General features: G+C 39.5%; 1 protein-coding gene across 1 annotated transcript in view; it reads right to left on the bottom strand.

Annotated features, from left to right (window-relative positions):
* ABCC4 (ATP-binding cassette, sub-family C (CFTR/MRP), member 4) overlaps nt 1-15,559 on the bottom strand; it is a gene marked incomplete at its 5' end in the record, with an annotated part of 132,123 nt that overhangs the window by 32,653 nt on the left and 83,911 nt on the right. The window contains 5 exons of the mRNA XM_009082521.1: nt 1,644-1,835; nt 4,362-4,462; nt 5,948-6,058; nt 10,107-10,226; nt 10,867-11,017. Of these exons, the coding sequence (XP_009080769.1) occupies nt 1,644-1,835; nt 4,362-4,462; nt 5,948-6,058; nt 10,107-10,226; nt 10,867-11,017 (675 nt within the window). The remainder of the gene's footprint in view (nt 1-1,643; nt 1,836-4,361; nt 4,463-5,947; nt 6,059-10,106; nt 10,227-10,866; nt 11,018-15,559) is intronic.

Raw genomic sequence — 15,559 nt, 5'->3', positions numbered from 1 at the left:
GGAAATACCGAACACTGAGACATGCAGTTCAAAAGAGACCTTAACTGATGGGTGATCTGCTAGCAATCACCTCCTTCGATTTTACTGTACATACAGCTTCCCAAACTGGGCACTGGGGTAGCTACGAGAAAAACTACAAGTGTGGCAGAAGCTTAAACTCATTCATGCTGCCAGCGGCACTACAGTCACCAGAAGTCTCCATGAGCCAGGGGCCTGAACAGGCGTAAGAGCTCTCACTGACAGCTGCACATGCAGAATCCCTAGCGAATCTGCAAACCTGGTTCAGAAGAAGATGCTTCTCCATAATTAAAACCAATATAAGGAGGACAGATGCTTGGGAGATTTATTTTACACAGTGGCAGTCTACTGCAGTATTGTGCAAAACATCATAGAAAACAAACACAAAGTTCTTGGCAATAGCTTCAAGCCAGGCAAATTCACTTCAGGATGACAAAACCACAGCGTAACTGCTCAGCAAAAATAAATACCCCCAGTCATCCCTTCCTCTCCTGCCCCCACCAAGGACTGAGTCATACATTACTAATATCTCTTGCTCCCGTTTTTTATTTTACTTCTGTCTCTCACTAAGAACTGTAAATCTTCTTGCCTGCTACTACATTGCAGTGACATAAACCAGCCAAAGACATGGCTCATATGGCTCTTCTTCTCAAAGATCATTTTTAACTCACTCACACCTACTTCCATGAGATCATCTCCATGTAGGAAAGTTGCGCTGAATTTTTGTAACATGCATGTTATTACCAGGGTCTACTTGAGGAAAGAAACAGGTTTGGGTCTGAATGGAAAAGCACCTTACAAATGAGGCCAGGGCAAAGATTATAGAGTTGAACCAGCCTCCTAGGGAAGACATCCTAATCAAAAAAGTACACGTGCATTTGAAATGCAGCAAAGCACAAATTAACACTGCAGGCCTCTAATTTAATTCTGTCTGTGGGGGAGACCTTCCCTGCAGCACTCTCTCAATCGGGATAGTGTCAAAATTGGGGAGGAACAGTCAGATTTCCAGAGGACGAGGAGTTTTATTCCTATGTTTCTTTTGGCTACCAATCTAATTAATGAAAACAGTTAATTGGATTGATAGCCGAAAGGAACGGAAATAAAATCCCAAATTCTAAACTGATGCAACTGGTTTGTATTGCTTTCTTCTCTTCCATTCAGGGCTCAGTGTTAAAGGACGTATGTTCCCTATTTTCAGTTGCTTTTGCTCACCTCACCTGTTGACATCCTTCATTCCAATTATGTTCCTTCAATTGAATCTTCAATTTCCTAATGCAGCTCCATCTGCTTTGGATTTGAATAAACACTTTGGGCTTAGCTGGTATTTTCAATGTCTGCCACTTTCTGAAGAATCCCAGGTTTTGTAAGAAAATTATCGGGTATGTTTAACCCTCTGTTTTGACAGACAGAAATATGTTCCCAGATGCATTTATGCTACACTTTAAAGGAAATAAATAGGCTCCAACCTTTGTTACTAAACATGGCTAAAGCTTATTTTTTAAAAGGACTCTTCCTATTTTTCTAACACCCATGTATTTTATAATGTATTTCTAGCACACAGCTTCTTGTCAACTTATCATCTTTGCTTAATTTCTGTGAACATTCAAAGACAGCCATATACATACCTTTTCTTTTGGTTTAATTACAACAGACAAATGTCTTAAGACCAAAGGACCATCCAGACTGTAAGTGAAGTTAACATTTTCAAATGCTATCATTCCTTGGCTGGGCCATTCCAGTGGTGGATGTTTGTTGGTCTCCCAAGGAGCTTCTTTTTCAAGTTCTGTGTATTCCATTACTCTTTCTACTGATATCATCTACGGGGAGGAAATAAGACACATATACATGAACCTCATCCTATTGAATATACTGCAAATATTGTACACACATAAATATGTTGTGTATTTTTACTATAAAGACTCAATGCAAAAAGAGTATTTGGTGCCATTCTATGCTTTATACAACTGAGTAAGTGGACAGAATGCACCTTCTGTCCTAGTACAGATCCAGATCTACCATGACACAAAGCCATACATACGCATTCATTTCCAATCAGTGGGTTTGATTACAAATCTAAATATGTGCATAAGTATTAAAAATTTTAAGGTGTGAAAGTTGTCTGTCGGTCATTACTAAAATAAGATCATTCCAATGTGTGTCGGGAAGACAAAGCTAGAAATGAAATTGCCATATGAGCTACAGGCAGACACACAAATGAGTCCAATTCCTGGCGCTGCAGAGGACAAACAAAAAAAAACCCAAAAAAATCACATCATGTGCCAAAGAGCATTGTCCAAATGCTTCTTGAACTCTGCCAGGTTTGGTGCTTTGACCACTTCCCTTGGGAGCTTGTTTCAGTGCTTGATCACTCTCTGGGTGAAGAACCTTTTCCTAATATCCAACCTAAACCTCCCCCAACACAGCTTCATGCCATTCCCTTGGGTCCTATCACTGGTCACCAGGGAAAAGTGATCAGTGCCTGCAGAGCATTGTCCAAATGCTTCTTGAACTCTGCCAGGTTTGGTGCTTTGACCACTTCCCTTGGGAGCTTGTTTCAGTGCTTGATCACTCTCTGGGTGAAGAACCTTTTCCTAATATCCAACCTAAACCTCCCCCAACACAGCTTCATGCCATTCCCTTGGGTCCTATCACTGGTCACCAGGGAAAAGTGATCAGTGCCTGCCTGTCTGCTTCCCCTCATGAGGAAGCTGTAGAGTGTGATGAGGCCTCAGTCTCGCTTTGACCACTTCCCTTGGGAGCTTGTTTCAGTGCTTGATCACTCTCTGGGTGAAGAACCTTTTCCTAATATCCAACCTAAACCTCCCCCAACACAGCTTCATGCCATTCCCTTGGGTCCTATCACTGGTCACCAGGGAAAAGTGATCAGTGCCTGCCTGTCTGCTTCCCCTCATGAGGAAGCTGTAGAGTGTGATGAGGTCTCTCCTCAGTCTCCTCTTCTCCAGGCTGAACTAGTCAAGTGACCTCAGCTGCTCATTGTATGGCTTCCCCTCTAGACCCTTCACCATCTTCGCAGTTCCCCTCTGAACACTCTCTAATAGCTTTATACCTTTCCTATATTGTGCCACCCAAAACTGCACACAGAATTCAAGGTGAGGTTGCACCAGCACGGGGTAGAGTGGAGCAATCACTTCCCTTGACTCACTTGTAACAGGATGGAGGGGAAATGTTCTTGCCTCCCCTCAGTGTAGTCACCCTTTAATAACAAAGGATTTTTGCTGGATGTCCACCTGTCAAAGAATTTGATGCTAACCATAGCTCCATAAAATGATCAGCATTCCACATCAAAGCCAGCTTGGTGAATGGCAAGCCTTTCTCCTCCAAAGTATTTCTGAATCACAGCCTCCAGGAGCAACTTAGTACATAACGCAGTCCCACAGACACTTCCAAAACTACTGAACTGCTATGAAAAAACCCGAAAGCTTTCTTCCCATTTCTCACTGAAGTCTGCCGCCACTAGCTTATTCATGTCTGAAAAATGTGCTGAGGAGGCAATGTGCTGGACAAAAATAATAAAATTTAACATTACTATGAATTTTGTAATTAAATATGGTTTTGTAACTTCTACAAAAGGACTACACATAATTCCTAGACTATGGGCACCAAATTGTAATTCCAAGTAACACTCAGTTGCCGACACAACACAAAAATGCCCAGGTTTATGCTCAGCATGTTCTTTTTACAGTCTATTTTTCCTATATATTTATTTAAGAAAGTAAATAGGCAAACTAGAACATTTTAGTAAATACTGTGAATTAGTAGAAGGCATTTTGCATTATATATTCTGGAAAACATGCAACCATCTCAGATGATTATAAACAAATACTTTCAAATATGTGTTAACTTGAAACATATTAAGAAGATCTAAGTCTTTGCAATGAAAAAAATGCTGTGAGGGATATAAATATAATTTTAAAATGCAATACTAAATAATAATACATTAAATATATGAAGCAGACAAAAAAGGTTTTGAATCGTCATTATAGAGAGGGATTCATTTACTATAATTTTAGCAAGTTGCAATGCAATTGTCTACACTGTAAGTAGAGAGTCTCCTTTCTGCTGCAAAGGGAGATTATAAAGCCTTCCTTACTATGAATGGAGGACAGTCCCTGGACACAATTCATCTCAACAAACATTTAAAATCAGTCAAGCAAATTGCACCCTAGAAGTAGTTACTTTTCTTTATGGACTCTAGAGTGGTGCCTCAATCACTTGCTAAGGTATTAATATCCTCAGTTAATTAATAAGAGTCTCATCCTTAAGGCTTCATGTCACAAGCACAAAAAGGAACCAAGAGGGGAAAAGGAAGAAATAAACGTTACCAGGTTTTCAACTTCAGCACTTTGTCTGACACCCCACTGGAACGTTCCCATGAGGGTGATCGCATAGGACAGCGCCAAACCAACCTGCCCTGCATTCAGAGCTGCAGAACAGAGAAAAAAGAGACTCAAATAGGTACGTTGGTAAATACACAAAATCCTAGTTAAGTTCACTTTCATGAGTTTACTTACATGATGGAAGCAAAATAGCCAGATTTTTATGTGGTTACGCAGCACTTGCTATCTGTACAATGAGTAGCTCCAAGTGGAACAGCTACTTGCTGCATTTTTTGGTCCACTTTGGAAACTGTCTATTTGAAAATATAATCCCAATTCTCCTTGGAGGAGCATTTTAACCAAAAACTGAGGTTCAGTCTCAAGACCATACTTACATAGCATGTTAGGGTCATCCCTATCTGGCTACGCATTAGTTAACTATTCACTTTTTTTCTAAGGGAGTTAGATAAGCTCCTAAACCTAAGAAAAAATTAGTATAAAATGATTTCAAAATTAGTTACCAACATTTAGACCAACTTTGTACCCTTGTACGAAATCAGATAAAATAACAGGACAGAATATTTCTTCCCCTGTTTATAAAAGCATTAGCTGTGCTCAGTAGGTCTACTCTCACAAAATGTAAGGATTTTATCTGCCCAGATATTAGGGATGATTGTCCTCTGACTTACTTGAACTTTATCCTAACACAATCCTATTGACTTGAAGAGAGCTACTCCTTATCCAGAGGCAAGGAAAAATTCAGAACCACTGTTTTGACTTGTCTTTATGCATTCTATTATCATCAGACCTAGCTCAAAATTTTCAGTGTTGTGCAGCACAGAGTGTTTAAATTTTAAAACACATGTGCATATACAGAACTTGTCCAAAGAAAAAAGAAAGAAAACAAAACCAGCAAATTAGCACTAATTTTCATGTCCGAGATAATTACTTCTTCCTTCATGTTTTAGATGACTATCTCATTCTAGTACATCTAACCCAATTACACCCTGGATGATGCATACAGTAATGACATTTCATGAATGACAGTGAACATAAAATGTATTATCACGAGGCAATTTTCCTTCTGGAATTGGCCTATCCCACTGATTTAAGATATGAGAAGAGTATCCCTTGGAACTTTACCTTGCCTTTTGACCTACTGTGACATGTGTAGAAAGGAAACAAGTTGTTAAAGAGGCTGCTCTGTGGGTGTTTCAGTATGAAAAGTAAAGCCCTGTAGGCCCAAAAAAGAAAGACAAAGGTGGGGAATAGAAAAAGATTTATTTGTTTTAATTGCTCTGAAAGTCAGAATCTCGAAAGCAAAGACTACAGATCTGCAAGTTTGTTTGCACATTTGGGGATGATGATAGACACATGCCTCAACCCAGAATACGTCTGAACTGCCTCCAGTATTTGCAGGAAAGCAGATACAGCCCCAGTGCCCTAGACTGAGGAAGAGATCATGATCTAGAAAGAAACACTTAACTTAATTACAGCCTTTAAACAATTAGAAACAGCAATATATGAAAAAGAATTAAACATTACTATACATGGCAATTACTGGGTGAACTTTTTCTAACATCTGTACTTACTCTTGGCAAGAAGCAGGGAACCAAAAGCAACCACTATGACAAAAATGGCACAGATGGCATCCAGACGCACAGCAAACCACCTCGAGGTCGTCAAAAATAGAAACCAGGCCTCTAAAGTGTATTTTACAAAGACATAAGAACGGCGGATTATTAGAAAACTAAGCTGTATAATTGCTATGAAATTAATTCATGTTAATATTACAAGTTGTTAAAAAAGACCATTGCCACCTTCAAGTGCAAGTCTGTATGGACTGATGATGATCAGAATATTGACCAGTTTCCCTGAAATGGTCTAACTTAGTTTTCACACCAATAGCAACCACAATGGCAACCACAGTACAACGTACAGTAATAGGAAGAGAAAGAACAGTCAAGGACTGAAGCATGGTCCATTTATTTAAAATGGAAGCCTTTTCTGAACTCTAGAGGACTCAAGAGTCTTACAGAAAAAGCAGAAGTACAACTGCATTTACTGTAGCTGGATTAGAGTCTACGGGATTTCAGCTAGAACATATCACAACACAACTGTCACAGCCAACTCTTTAGAAGGTAGCTGCAGCTGGTTAAGCTCCTGTAAGAGCTGCTCAATACAGCCAGTGTAGCTACAGAGCTATTCAAATGACTAGATGCACATATTTACTTTTGGGGAGGCTCACAGGTGGACATCTCCACTGGGCACTCACATCTAGGTGTTCACAATTTGGTGCTAAATTCTATCCCAGACAGATATGCTACAGTACAAGATAGAGGAGACAGCAGGAAAAGACACTGCAACACAGAAGGCAAAGTGTTTGAATTCAGGGCCAAAACCAGAAGTCAAGAGGTCATAACAAAGCATGGCGTTATTTATTGCCTAGACTGCAGTCAGATGAATTGTTCCAGCTGCTACCAAGTCACAGCAGAAGGCTACCATTCCAACCCTTTCTGCATTGCTTGTCATTACTTCATGCTAAAGATCAATGCAGTTTCAACTGCTTCAGTGTTCTTTGGCTGGTGCTGGGAGAGATTCAAATTGAAAAAAATCTCCCTTTTATAAAAAAGAGATGAGGCAAATCTGGTTTTAAACCTGATCGTTTTGGACTGCCAGATTACAGAGTGATCAAATCAACAATTCAGCCAACAGAAAACTCCAGGTAACTTCTGGAGGACAGCAGAGGGTAAGAGTGAGGATGGTAAGAGGCATCCAGAGAAGCTACACAGCTGGTAACTTCTTAGTCCCGTTTACATGAAGCCTAACTGCATATGCATGACCACACGTTTAGCAGCTGCTTGCAATAAACAAGATATTTGATATGGCCTAACAGACAGTCATACACCTGGGCACACATGCAGAGGGAGTGTTGCACCAAGTCACAAACCTAGTTCCAGAAATTGAATTCACCATGGTAATTTAGTTACCTCCATGAAACTCAGAAGCTGAGTGGCCCTGGGAACAACCTATGGCAGCTTCCTGGTGACATTAAAGGCCATTTCTGGTGCAATAGTGTACTTGTAAGACCAGAAAATGGGACACTTGGCTTGTAGGTTTTTAATCTCCAAGGTTTTGCTCCATAGATCCTGTTGTCCAGGAAGGTGCACTAAACTGTCAGCTTGAGATGGGTCATTTTGCAACCTATGTAACCAGAATCACTATGCATAAAAGAAGGAATATGACAACAATGGGGACTAAAAAAGATCCACCGTGGTGTAACTTCTGATGGCTCATGAGCTTCCTTATAGAGATAGGCACTGGCAGGAAGGAAAGTTGGGTTTGGTCAGATCTCAGTATGCCTTTTGGATGTTTTTTATCTAAAATTTATTTAGTATTAAATTCAGAGGCATCCCTGAAAGGGGTTCAAAGCAAGTGTCCTGTGTCCCAGGCTCAGGCCTAACTAGAGAAGAGAATACTACTCCAGCCTTAAGTGCTAAACACAACCATTGCTGGCTGGGAGAAACTTCTGCAGTGCAGGAAAGAATTTAAAACTCTTTAGGAGACTTAAAAATGCAGTACTCCAACCTTGTGACCTGCTATGAAAGGTATCCTCTTACATCAGCTACTGCTTGCTCACATTTAGTATCAAAGAATCATTCAGGATGAAAGCAACCAGGTGATCTCTAGTTCAACCTCCTGCTCAAGCACAGTCAGCTCTGAGTTCAGACCATGTTGCTCCATGCAGTTTTGAGTCTCGAAAATCAACATGGATGAAGCCTGAACAAATCTCTGGGCAACCTGGTCTTCTTCTTGACTGTGCTCACGGTGCAAATGTTTGGTTTTTTTTGTTGTGTTCAGGTTAAAACTCTCTTGTTACAACTCAAACCCATTTTGTTGCTCCTACCACCATGTACCACAGTGAAGAAAGAGCCTATCTTTTTGGCAATACGGTTGCAGGTACTGGAAGGCAGCTATTAAATCCTCTGTAAGCTGCCCCTTCTGCGAGTTGAACAAGTCCAGTTTCCTCAGCCCCTCCCCACAGATAGATCTCCCCTGTTAGTACCCTAACTATCTTAGTGGCCCCTCCACGGAGCTCACTCCAGATTGTTAGGGTGTTTCCTGGTTCAGAACTGGATGCAGTACTCCCAATGTGGGCTAACAAGTGCTAAGGGGGATAATCACTTCCTTCCTTCCACTGGCTATGCTCCTGTTAATACAGCCCAGATGTTGTTGGCCCTCTTTGCTGCCCAGGCACATTGCTGGCTCATATTCCCTGTGAGGACCAAAAACCACACACACACTAAGCAATCTGGTGTACTCCAAATACTCTGGTGGAACACCACTCCCAATGTGGGCTAACAAGTGCTAAGGGGGATAATCACTTCCTTCCTTCCACTGGCTATGCTCCTGTTAATACAGCCCAGATGTTGTTGGCCCTCTTTGCTGCCCAGGCACATTGCTGGCTCATATTCCCTGTGAGGACCAAAAACCACACACACACTAAGCAATCTGGTGTACTCCAAATACTCTGGTGGAACACCAAATCAAGGGTGACACGAAAGATAGTGTGACTATAAGCACTTTAGTTTGATCTCAAAAGCAGGTTCCTGAGCTGCCCAGGAGGGTGTTACTAACAGTTTTGTTAAACAGATGCATAAAATTGACTAGAAAAAAGTGTGTTCCTTAGATCTGATCTTAAAATATAAGAAAATATTTCTTTTCAAGATCATGGCCCTTTTTGTATAGTGAAATTTTATATGCAGTTTATTGACTAGAAATATCTTTTAATACAAAGGTAAAAACCAGCTTTGTCTTCCCTCGCTATCGGCTACTGCGACATTGATGTGGTCAGATGACTAGCAACGTGAAAATACTATGAAACGGGAAATTCAAAGCTAGAGGTGCCTCCCTAGAAGATATGTTACTCCAGTCACAGGTTACAGGGTTCAACAAGGAAGTCAGTATGCACAACTCTACAATCTGTGGTAAACTGTACTTCAGAAGAGATCAATTGGTCAGGTCTGAAACCTTCCAAGTCTACAAATTACAAAAAAGCCACAGAATACACTTGTATGTCCTACAACAGAGGAAATTCACAATCTTACCTAACAAACACAAAATTGCAAACTTGCATTTTGCTGCTTCTTCATAAACATTTTAATAGAGAACATTTAATTGACATTAGGTAAAGAATCAATGTGCAAACCTGAATTTCATTACTTATACTTGCAGAATACTAATAATATTTTATACCTTTTGGTAATGTTAATAGCATATATTAGATTTAAGCCCTGAAAGCTGCTCGAAGTAAAAAACAAAGCGAGATATATGAAACTTTTCTGAAGTGATTTATATTAATAATCTCTGCCCACTCCTAGTACACTACTTAATACTAAATGCTTCAGAAAACAGCTTGTTTCCCCTCCCCTTCTCTCTTTAAAGACGGAATCCAGGAAAATGTCAAAAAATATTCTTCAAATATTCTTATCAGGCATATTTTCAAATATTTATCTTACACATTGTTAAAACATGTGTGGGTATCTCAAATTATATTACACCCCAAAGTAAACTCTCTAAATCTAGACAGATAATAATGTTTTTGTTCTAATAGAGAAATTTTACCCTAAAGAGACAAATGCACAGCTCCTACTGATTTTAATGCACATTATATACATGTCGCTGAGGGCATAAGATATTTGCTTCCTACAGCGCAAAGCATTTGATTTTTCACGTCAATTCATCACAAACCTGAGTGGAGGTCTTGGTGTGCATCAAACAATTTCTGAAATCTTTCCTCTGCTTTCAAAGCCCGAATAGTCCAAAGTCCCTGGAGGGATGATGACAGGTGGGAGAACACTGGACTTCGAGCTACAAAGGGAAATGAGAATAACTTAACAATAGCTGAAGGACAACATTTAATTCTTTTTGTACTACACTAATCTTTAATCCTACTACTTTATATTTAAACATACAAGTTACTCTACTGCACCCTTTTAGAATAAATATGCAGTATCTTTAACTACAGTCTTCTTACTCAATTAGAATCAGTCAGACAGCCAGGCAGATTAATTTATACAAAAATGTCTTACATTTTTAACAATAGCTGTCACTGAAGAAATTATTTGAGCTTTATTAATGACATTAGGCACCCATATTTGTTATTCATAATGCTTAATATTTCATATCATAGTCAAGCTAAAGTCAGGCACAAGAGCCAGATAAGGTCAGAAACACCATTAGTATGTGCATGCAAGGTCCCAAAGACCAGCAGCTTAGCATGTTCTTAACTAGCTTTATTTACAGACAGTTAAACTGATGTACCCAAGGTTTATCATTATGCAAAACAGGAGTTAAGCATGTAATTCACTAGTTGAGAACCAAGGCAATAAGGAAGTCATTTGCATAGCAAAAGAAAAAAAATCTTTGATGGAGTGTCTATAAAATACTAGCATTTCACATAATAATAAGCAGGGTTCAAACTAACATTAAGTCCCACCAAACTACATACTTGTGGATTCTAGACGTTTAATATCTCTTGAAGTGTCTAAGAAATACCGTCGAAGAAAAATGAAAAGAATAAATAGTGGAATTAAGGGGATGAGTATCCAAGGAATCACTGCCACAGCCACAGCCACCACACCAAGAATCTGTAGGAGAGTCTGCAGCACAATAGAAACAAAATAAAAAACTCTTTGCCAGAAGAATTCAATTTAGAACAAGTATAAAACTATTTAACACTATTGAAACACTTAAATATTTAAACATAACTACCAAATTTAAGAGCAGATGCATTGTATAACATATAAGCAACATCCATTTTTAAGCAACTTGAAGAATTTACAGTAAAACCTAAGTTAATTGTGCAGTTTATGTTTTTTCTTCTGCATTATGTGTTAAGAAAGGTCTTTATAAAACTGGTTGACTGAACAGTAGTGTCTTTGTAGACTGTTTTGTGACTGCTGGAACAAAGTAATAGATGATTAATGCTAGTCTTTAATGGACCCAAGTTATCTGGTGAATCAAGGATATGTGTTTTCACTCCAGGTAAAAAGAAACTGTTGAAAGACTGACTTCCAGTTGAAAGAATTGACAGTTGGAAGAGCAACTTTCAACACAGGCTTGTAACTCTTCCCTAAAACCCACTTTGTCCCCTTTAGAAAGAAAATCCAGTATCAGAGAAAGTGAGCTTTCTCTTCCCAAAGGATTGCATTGGGAAACATTACAAAGAAGAAAATGTTACACACTGCAAAAAGTGTCATAAAAGGCTAGCTGGGGTAAACCTGACTTGATTCTTAGAAAATGAGATATAATGTGGAAAGAAGCTCTGTTGCTCAGGACAATGGATCTTGGCCCAACTTTCTGAATTAAATCCCCCATTTCCCACATCCTTCATCAAACTTTCAATTTGAATACACAATCAAAACCATCATCTGCACACAAATTTCTTTCAGAACACCAGCTGTCCATGTATGTGTGGCAGGAGTCCTGGAATATTGTAATCAGGGTGTGCTCATTTCCTCCTTAAAAAGGCAAAAAAATCTCCCAACCCATATAAAAATAAACCCACCCTGTACAAAAACTAGACAACTGAAAAAAGACTAAATTCCTGTATTATTCTCATTAAATAAAATATTCCTTAGAAAGTACAGTCTTCTAAAAACTTTCCATTTTATGGACTGTAGAGGAGCCGCCACCTTCATCATCACATGCAACACACAAGTAGATCCCAGCTGAATTTTTTGTCTGCCAGATGTTTGCATCCCAAAAACGGCTTAGTGACCACTGGGTACAAAAAATGCACGTCTCGCAGCAAGAAGGCTTTCGTCCCTGTATCTGTGCACTGAGTTGGAAAAGTTAAGCAACTCATAAGCCAAGGTCAGATACCAGAGAGCTACCTGAGTTTTCAAACATTTCAATGGAAGTGCCTATAAAGCACTGCATTTCCTGTTACACTTCTGGTAGCCCACGTACACATACTCTAAAGACAAAACTGAGAACAACCTTTCTCCCTAAATTTTTCTTTTTCTTGAGGCTTCTTCTGACTTTACCCTAATTTTACCTGACCAAACAGCAAACCCACACACCTTACACATTATGACTGCATGAGTCAGCACAACTTCAGCTCTAGGCAAGGTTTTAGCTCATGATAGAAGATCCATTGGTGTAACAGCCTTACATCTCATAGATCCCAAAAGCACATTTTAGGATCTCACATATCTCTTAAAAATAATAGCTATATGGTAGGCATGGGGTAGGAGCTCTGAAGGAAGCTGCATAACCACTACATTGCTCATCTGTGGGTTAAGGTGTTGAGGGCATCATGCTGTTGACCTTTCAGATACATACAGTAGATAATAAACATTTTACCTAGATTTCATCAGGTGGAGGTAAGGTGACAGCAAGAGTGCACAATATTTCACTCGGTTCAATTATGCACATGGCTATGCCAGCACAAAGCAAAACAAAGCACCCTGACTCCTCATCAGCACTGCTATCAGTCTTTCTCTACCTTCTACTTCTCTGGCACTTAGATTCCTGTAAACATATTTCCTTTTTATCATGGGATGAGGAGACAGGAAATAAAGACTCCTGACCTCCAACTTTTTCCTGTCTAGATCCCCATTTTCCTCAGTGCTGCTCGTTATCTCTGCCAAGTTTGTCAGCCATCCACATGCTGGCTAATTTCTAAAGGCTCCCTCACCTCCATACTTATCCAGAAACAGAGACTGAAGTCTGTTCCTTACTTCTGACAAACTCACTCCCAAATCTGCTTTATACACCTGCTGCCTTCCCATTCTCCCTCCATCACTTCCCAGACAGTCACACAAAAGCTGTTTCTGGAGTATCTTGTCTCCTCACATCATCAGCCTCAAACCTGAAGTGAAACGTTGAGGAAATCTGCTTCAAGGAAAAGAATTCTGAGGAAATTAAATGCTTCTTAATAAAAAAAAAATAATTAAAAAGCCAAACTGAAGTTTTAGTGATGATAATCTATAGTATGTTGCAAAGTGCCAGTGGGGGTGGGAGTGGGAGCACAACTATTAAGATCCAGCTCAAGTAAACAAAGCCTTGCTACGGCAAAACTACAGGGAAGGAAAAGATGGTTAGGATGACTAAAGTAAAAATCTGACACCGCCTTTGGAAGGAATTTTAGATGAGCCTGCACCACCTTATCATTATAAAAATTTATGATAGGGTGGATCAGTCATGTGTGTTGTTTTTTTGGAAAACCAAACTTGCATACAAATTAACTCTTAATGAAGTAGTCTGAAAGCCAGACACAACCATTTGCAGACTGTAATCATGCAGTTACTGCATGAGGTAAGGCAAAGGTTCTAGCTCCTGAGTTTCACAAGAGACAACCAACCTTTGTGGCTAGAGACTGCCCCAACTGCTAGCAGACTGACTGCAAGAAAAGGCTCAGGACTGGGTATCTAGACTTCGCCTAGCAGAATCAGATTATAATTGAATACTGCATCAAAAGTCTAAGCAGGCAAGGTTTGCCTACAAAACACGATTTGCCTACAAAACCAGCATCTTTTTACCACATTTCTTAATTTTAGCATTTAAAATGTAATAACTGTGCAGAAAATAATGGTCAAACTCTAAAAAAACCCCACAATCAAACCCAAAAAACTTGAGTTCATGAGTTACATTTTGCAGCTATCACCACAGTATTTGAAACAAGGCCACCTTACACAAAAGACAACAGATGCACAGGCTACTGAGACTGAAAAGATCTGGACAGAGAAGTCTAATTTGCTTCCAAATGGAGACATATTGTCCAATGTCCACCTTCAAACTTGTTTCCAGCCTGGGAGAAAGATGCATCTCCCACAAACAGACTGCACACACTTTATGCCCAGAGTACAGAAAAGCACATGCTGTTTCTGTTGCAGTCATCCTCTTGCTTGCAGGAGTCCTGAGAGATTCTCTTCATGTTTTGGTCAGTCACTCCATTTACTGTAGCTTATATTTCCTTAACAAATCTCTTTCACTGCAGCAAGCATACCCTCCTATTCATTTCCCTCTGGGGAAATGAATGCTCTCATCAGCACATTCACTTGCGAAACGTGCTTTCCCTTCATCGTCTGATGACCTACATGTTCATAATACTTAGAGGTGCTGAGAGTGATATCCTGGAGTTTCTATCTCAAACAGGTGTCAATCTAGCAACAACAGGTATTTCTGTACCATAACCACAGAAAAGAAAAGCATTTAATGCCAGATAAAGAAACCACAAGAAAAAAAGCCTAAGAATCTGGAAAAACATGGGAATTACAAGCTGTAAGCCATACATAGATCACAAGCTATAAGCCTTACCCCTGGTTATAGAAACTATACCCTTTATATAAAGTCTGAAAAGTTATGACAAATTGTAAGCCATTTGAAGCAACTTAATGAAGCTGACAGAACAAAGTTGCCAAGTAAAATTTGGAGTTCAAGGTATGTCACAAAAACGTCTACCTTTTCACCCAGATCACTGTCCTTCTGTTTCAGTTATACCCTGAGATCAATATATCATGTCTGACTTAAGTACTTCCTTGAAAAAAATCACCAAGCCTGCATGCAGAACCCCATTTTGAATCCCACAGGTCTGCTGGCACTTTGCCCAGAGGGTATTTAGAGTCCTTTATCGTCACATGAAAGTACCTATAAAATACCTCTCTGCCTTCTAACTAGCTCAAATGAAAGTACCTATAAAATACCTCTCTGTCTTCTAACTTAGCTCAAGAGTCTTTGAGCATCTTTGATGCCTTCCATTTTCTTCCATAATTCAAAAACAAGTTTTATGCCTTTTTGCTTTTTTATGGACAATATATTTCAGAATCTTTTATAAAATATACACATAAGGGATACCACGCAGTTGTGTGTCTGTGTAAGTTCCTAGTGTGATTTGTGATGCCAAGTCATTCACATGGCTTTGTCACCTATGGTATAGAACCTACTATCATAGAAACCACACTATTCTGGACAGGCAGCTGTTGACCTGGTAGGATCTCTAATGAATGAGTGGAGCCCAAGGGATGGATATGAGACTCAGAAATCTCAATGTGGGAGTCTACATGTGACCTACATAGTTAAACTTCTGTCCTAGTTTAGAAGTTTAAGAAGTGACAAATAGAATAATAAAATTGTTTAGATTGGAAAAGGTCTTGGAAATCATTGAGTCCAACCATTAAAGCTGCACTGCCAAGTCC

The sequence above is a fragment of the Acanthisitta chloris genome, unplaced genomic scaffold (genome assembly GCF_000695815.1).
Source record: "Acanthisitta chloris isolate BGI_N310 unplaced genomic scaffold, ASM69581v1 scaffold14589, whole genome shotgun sequence".
Taxonomy (NCBI): Eukaryota; Metazoa; Chordata; class Aves; order Passeriformes; family Acanthisittidae; genus Acanthisitta; species Acanthisitta chloris.
This window is presented reverse-complemented; position numbering and strand designations above follow the sequence as displayed.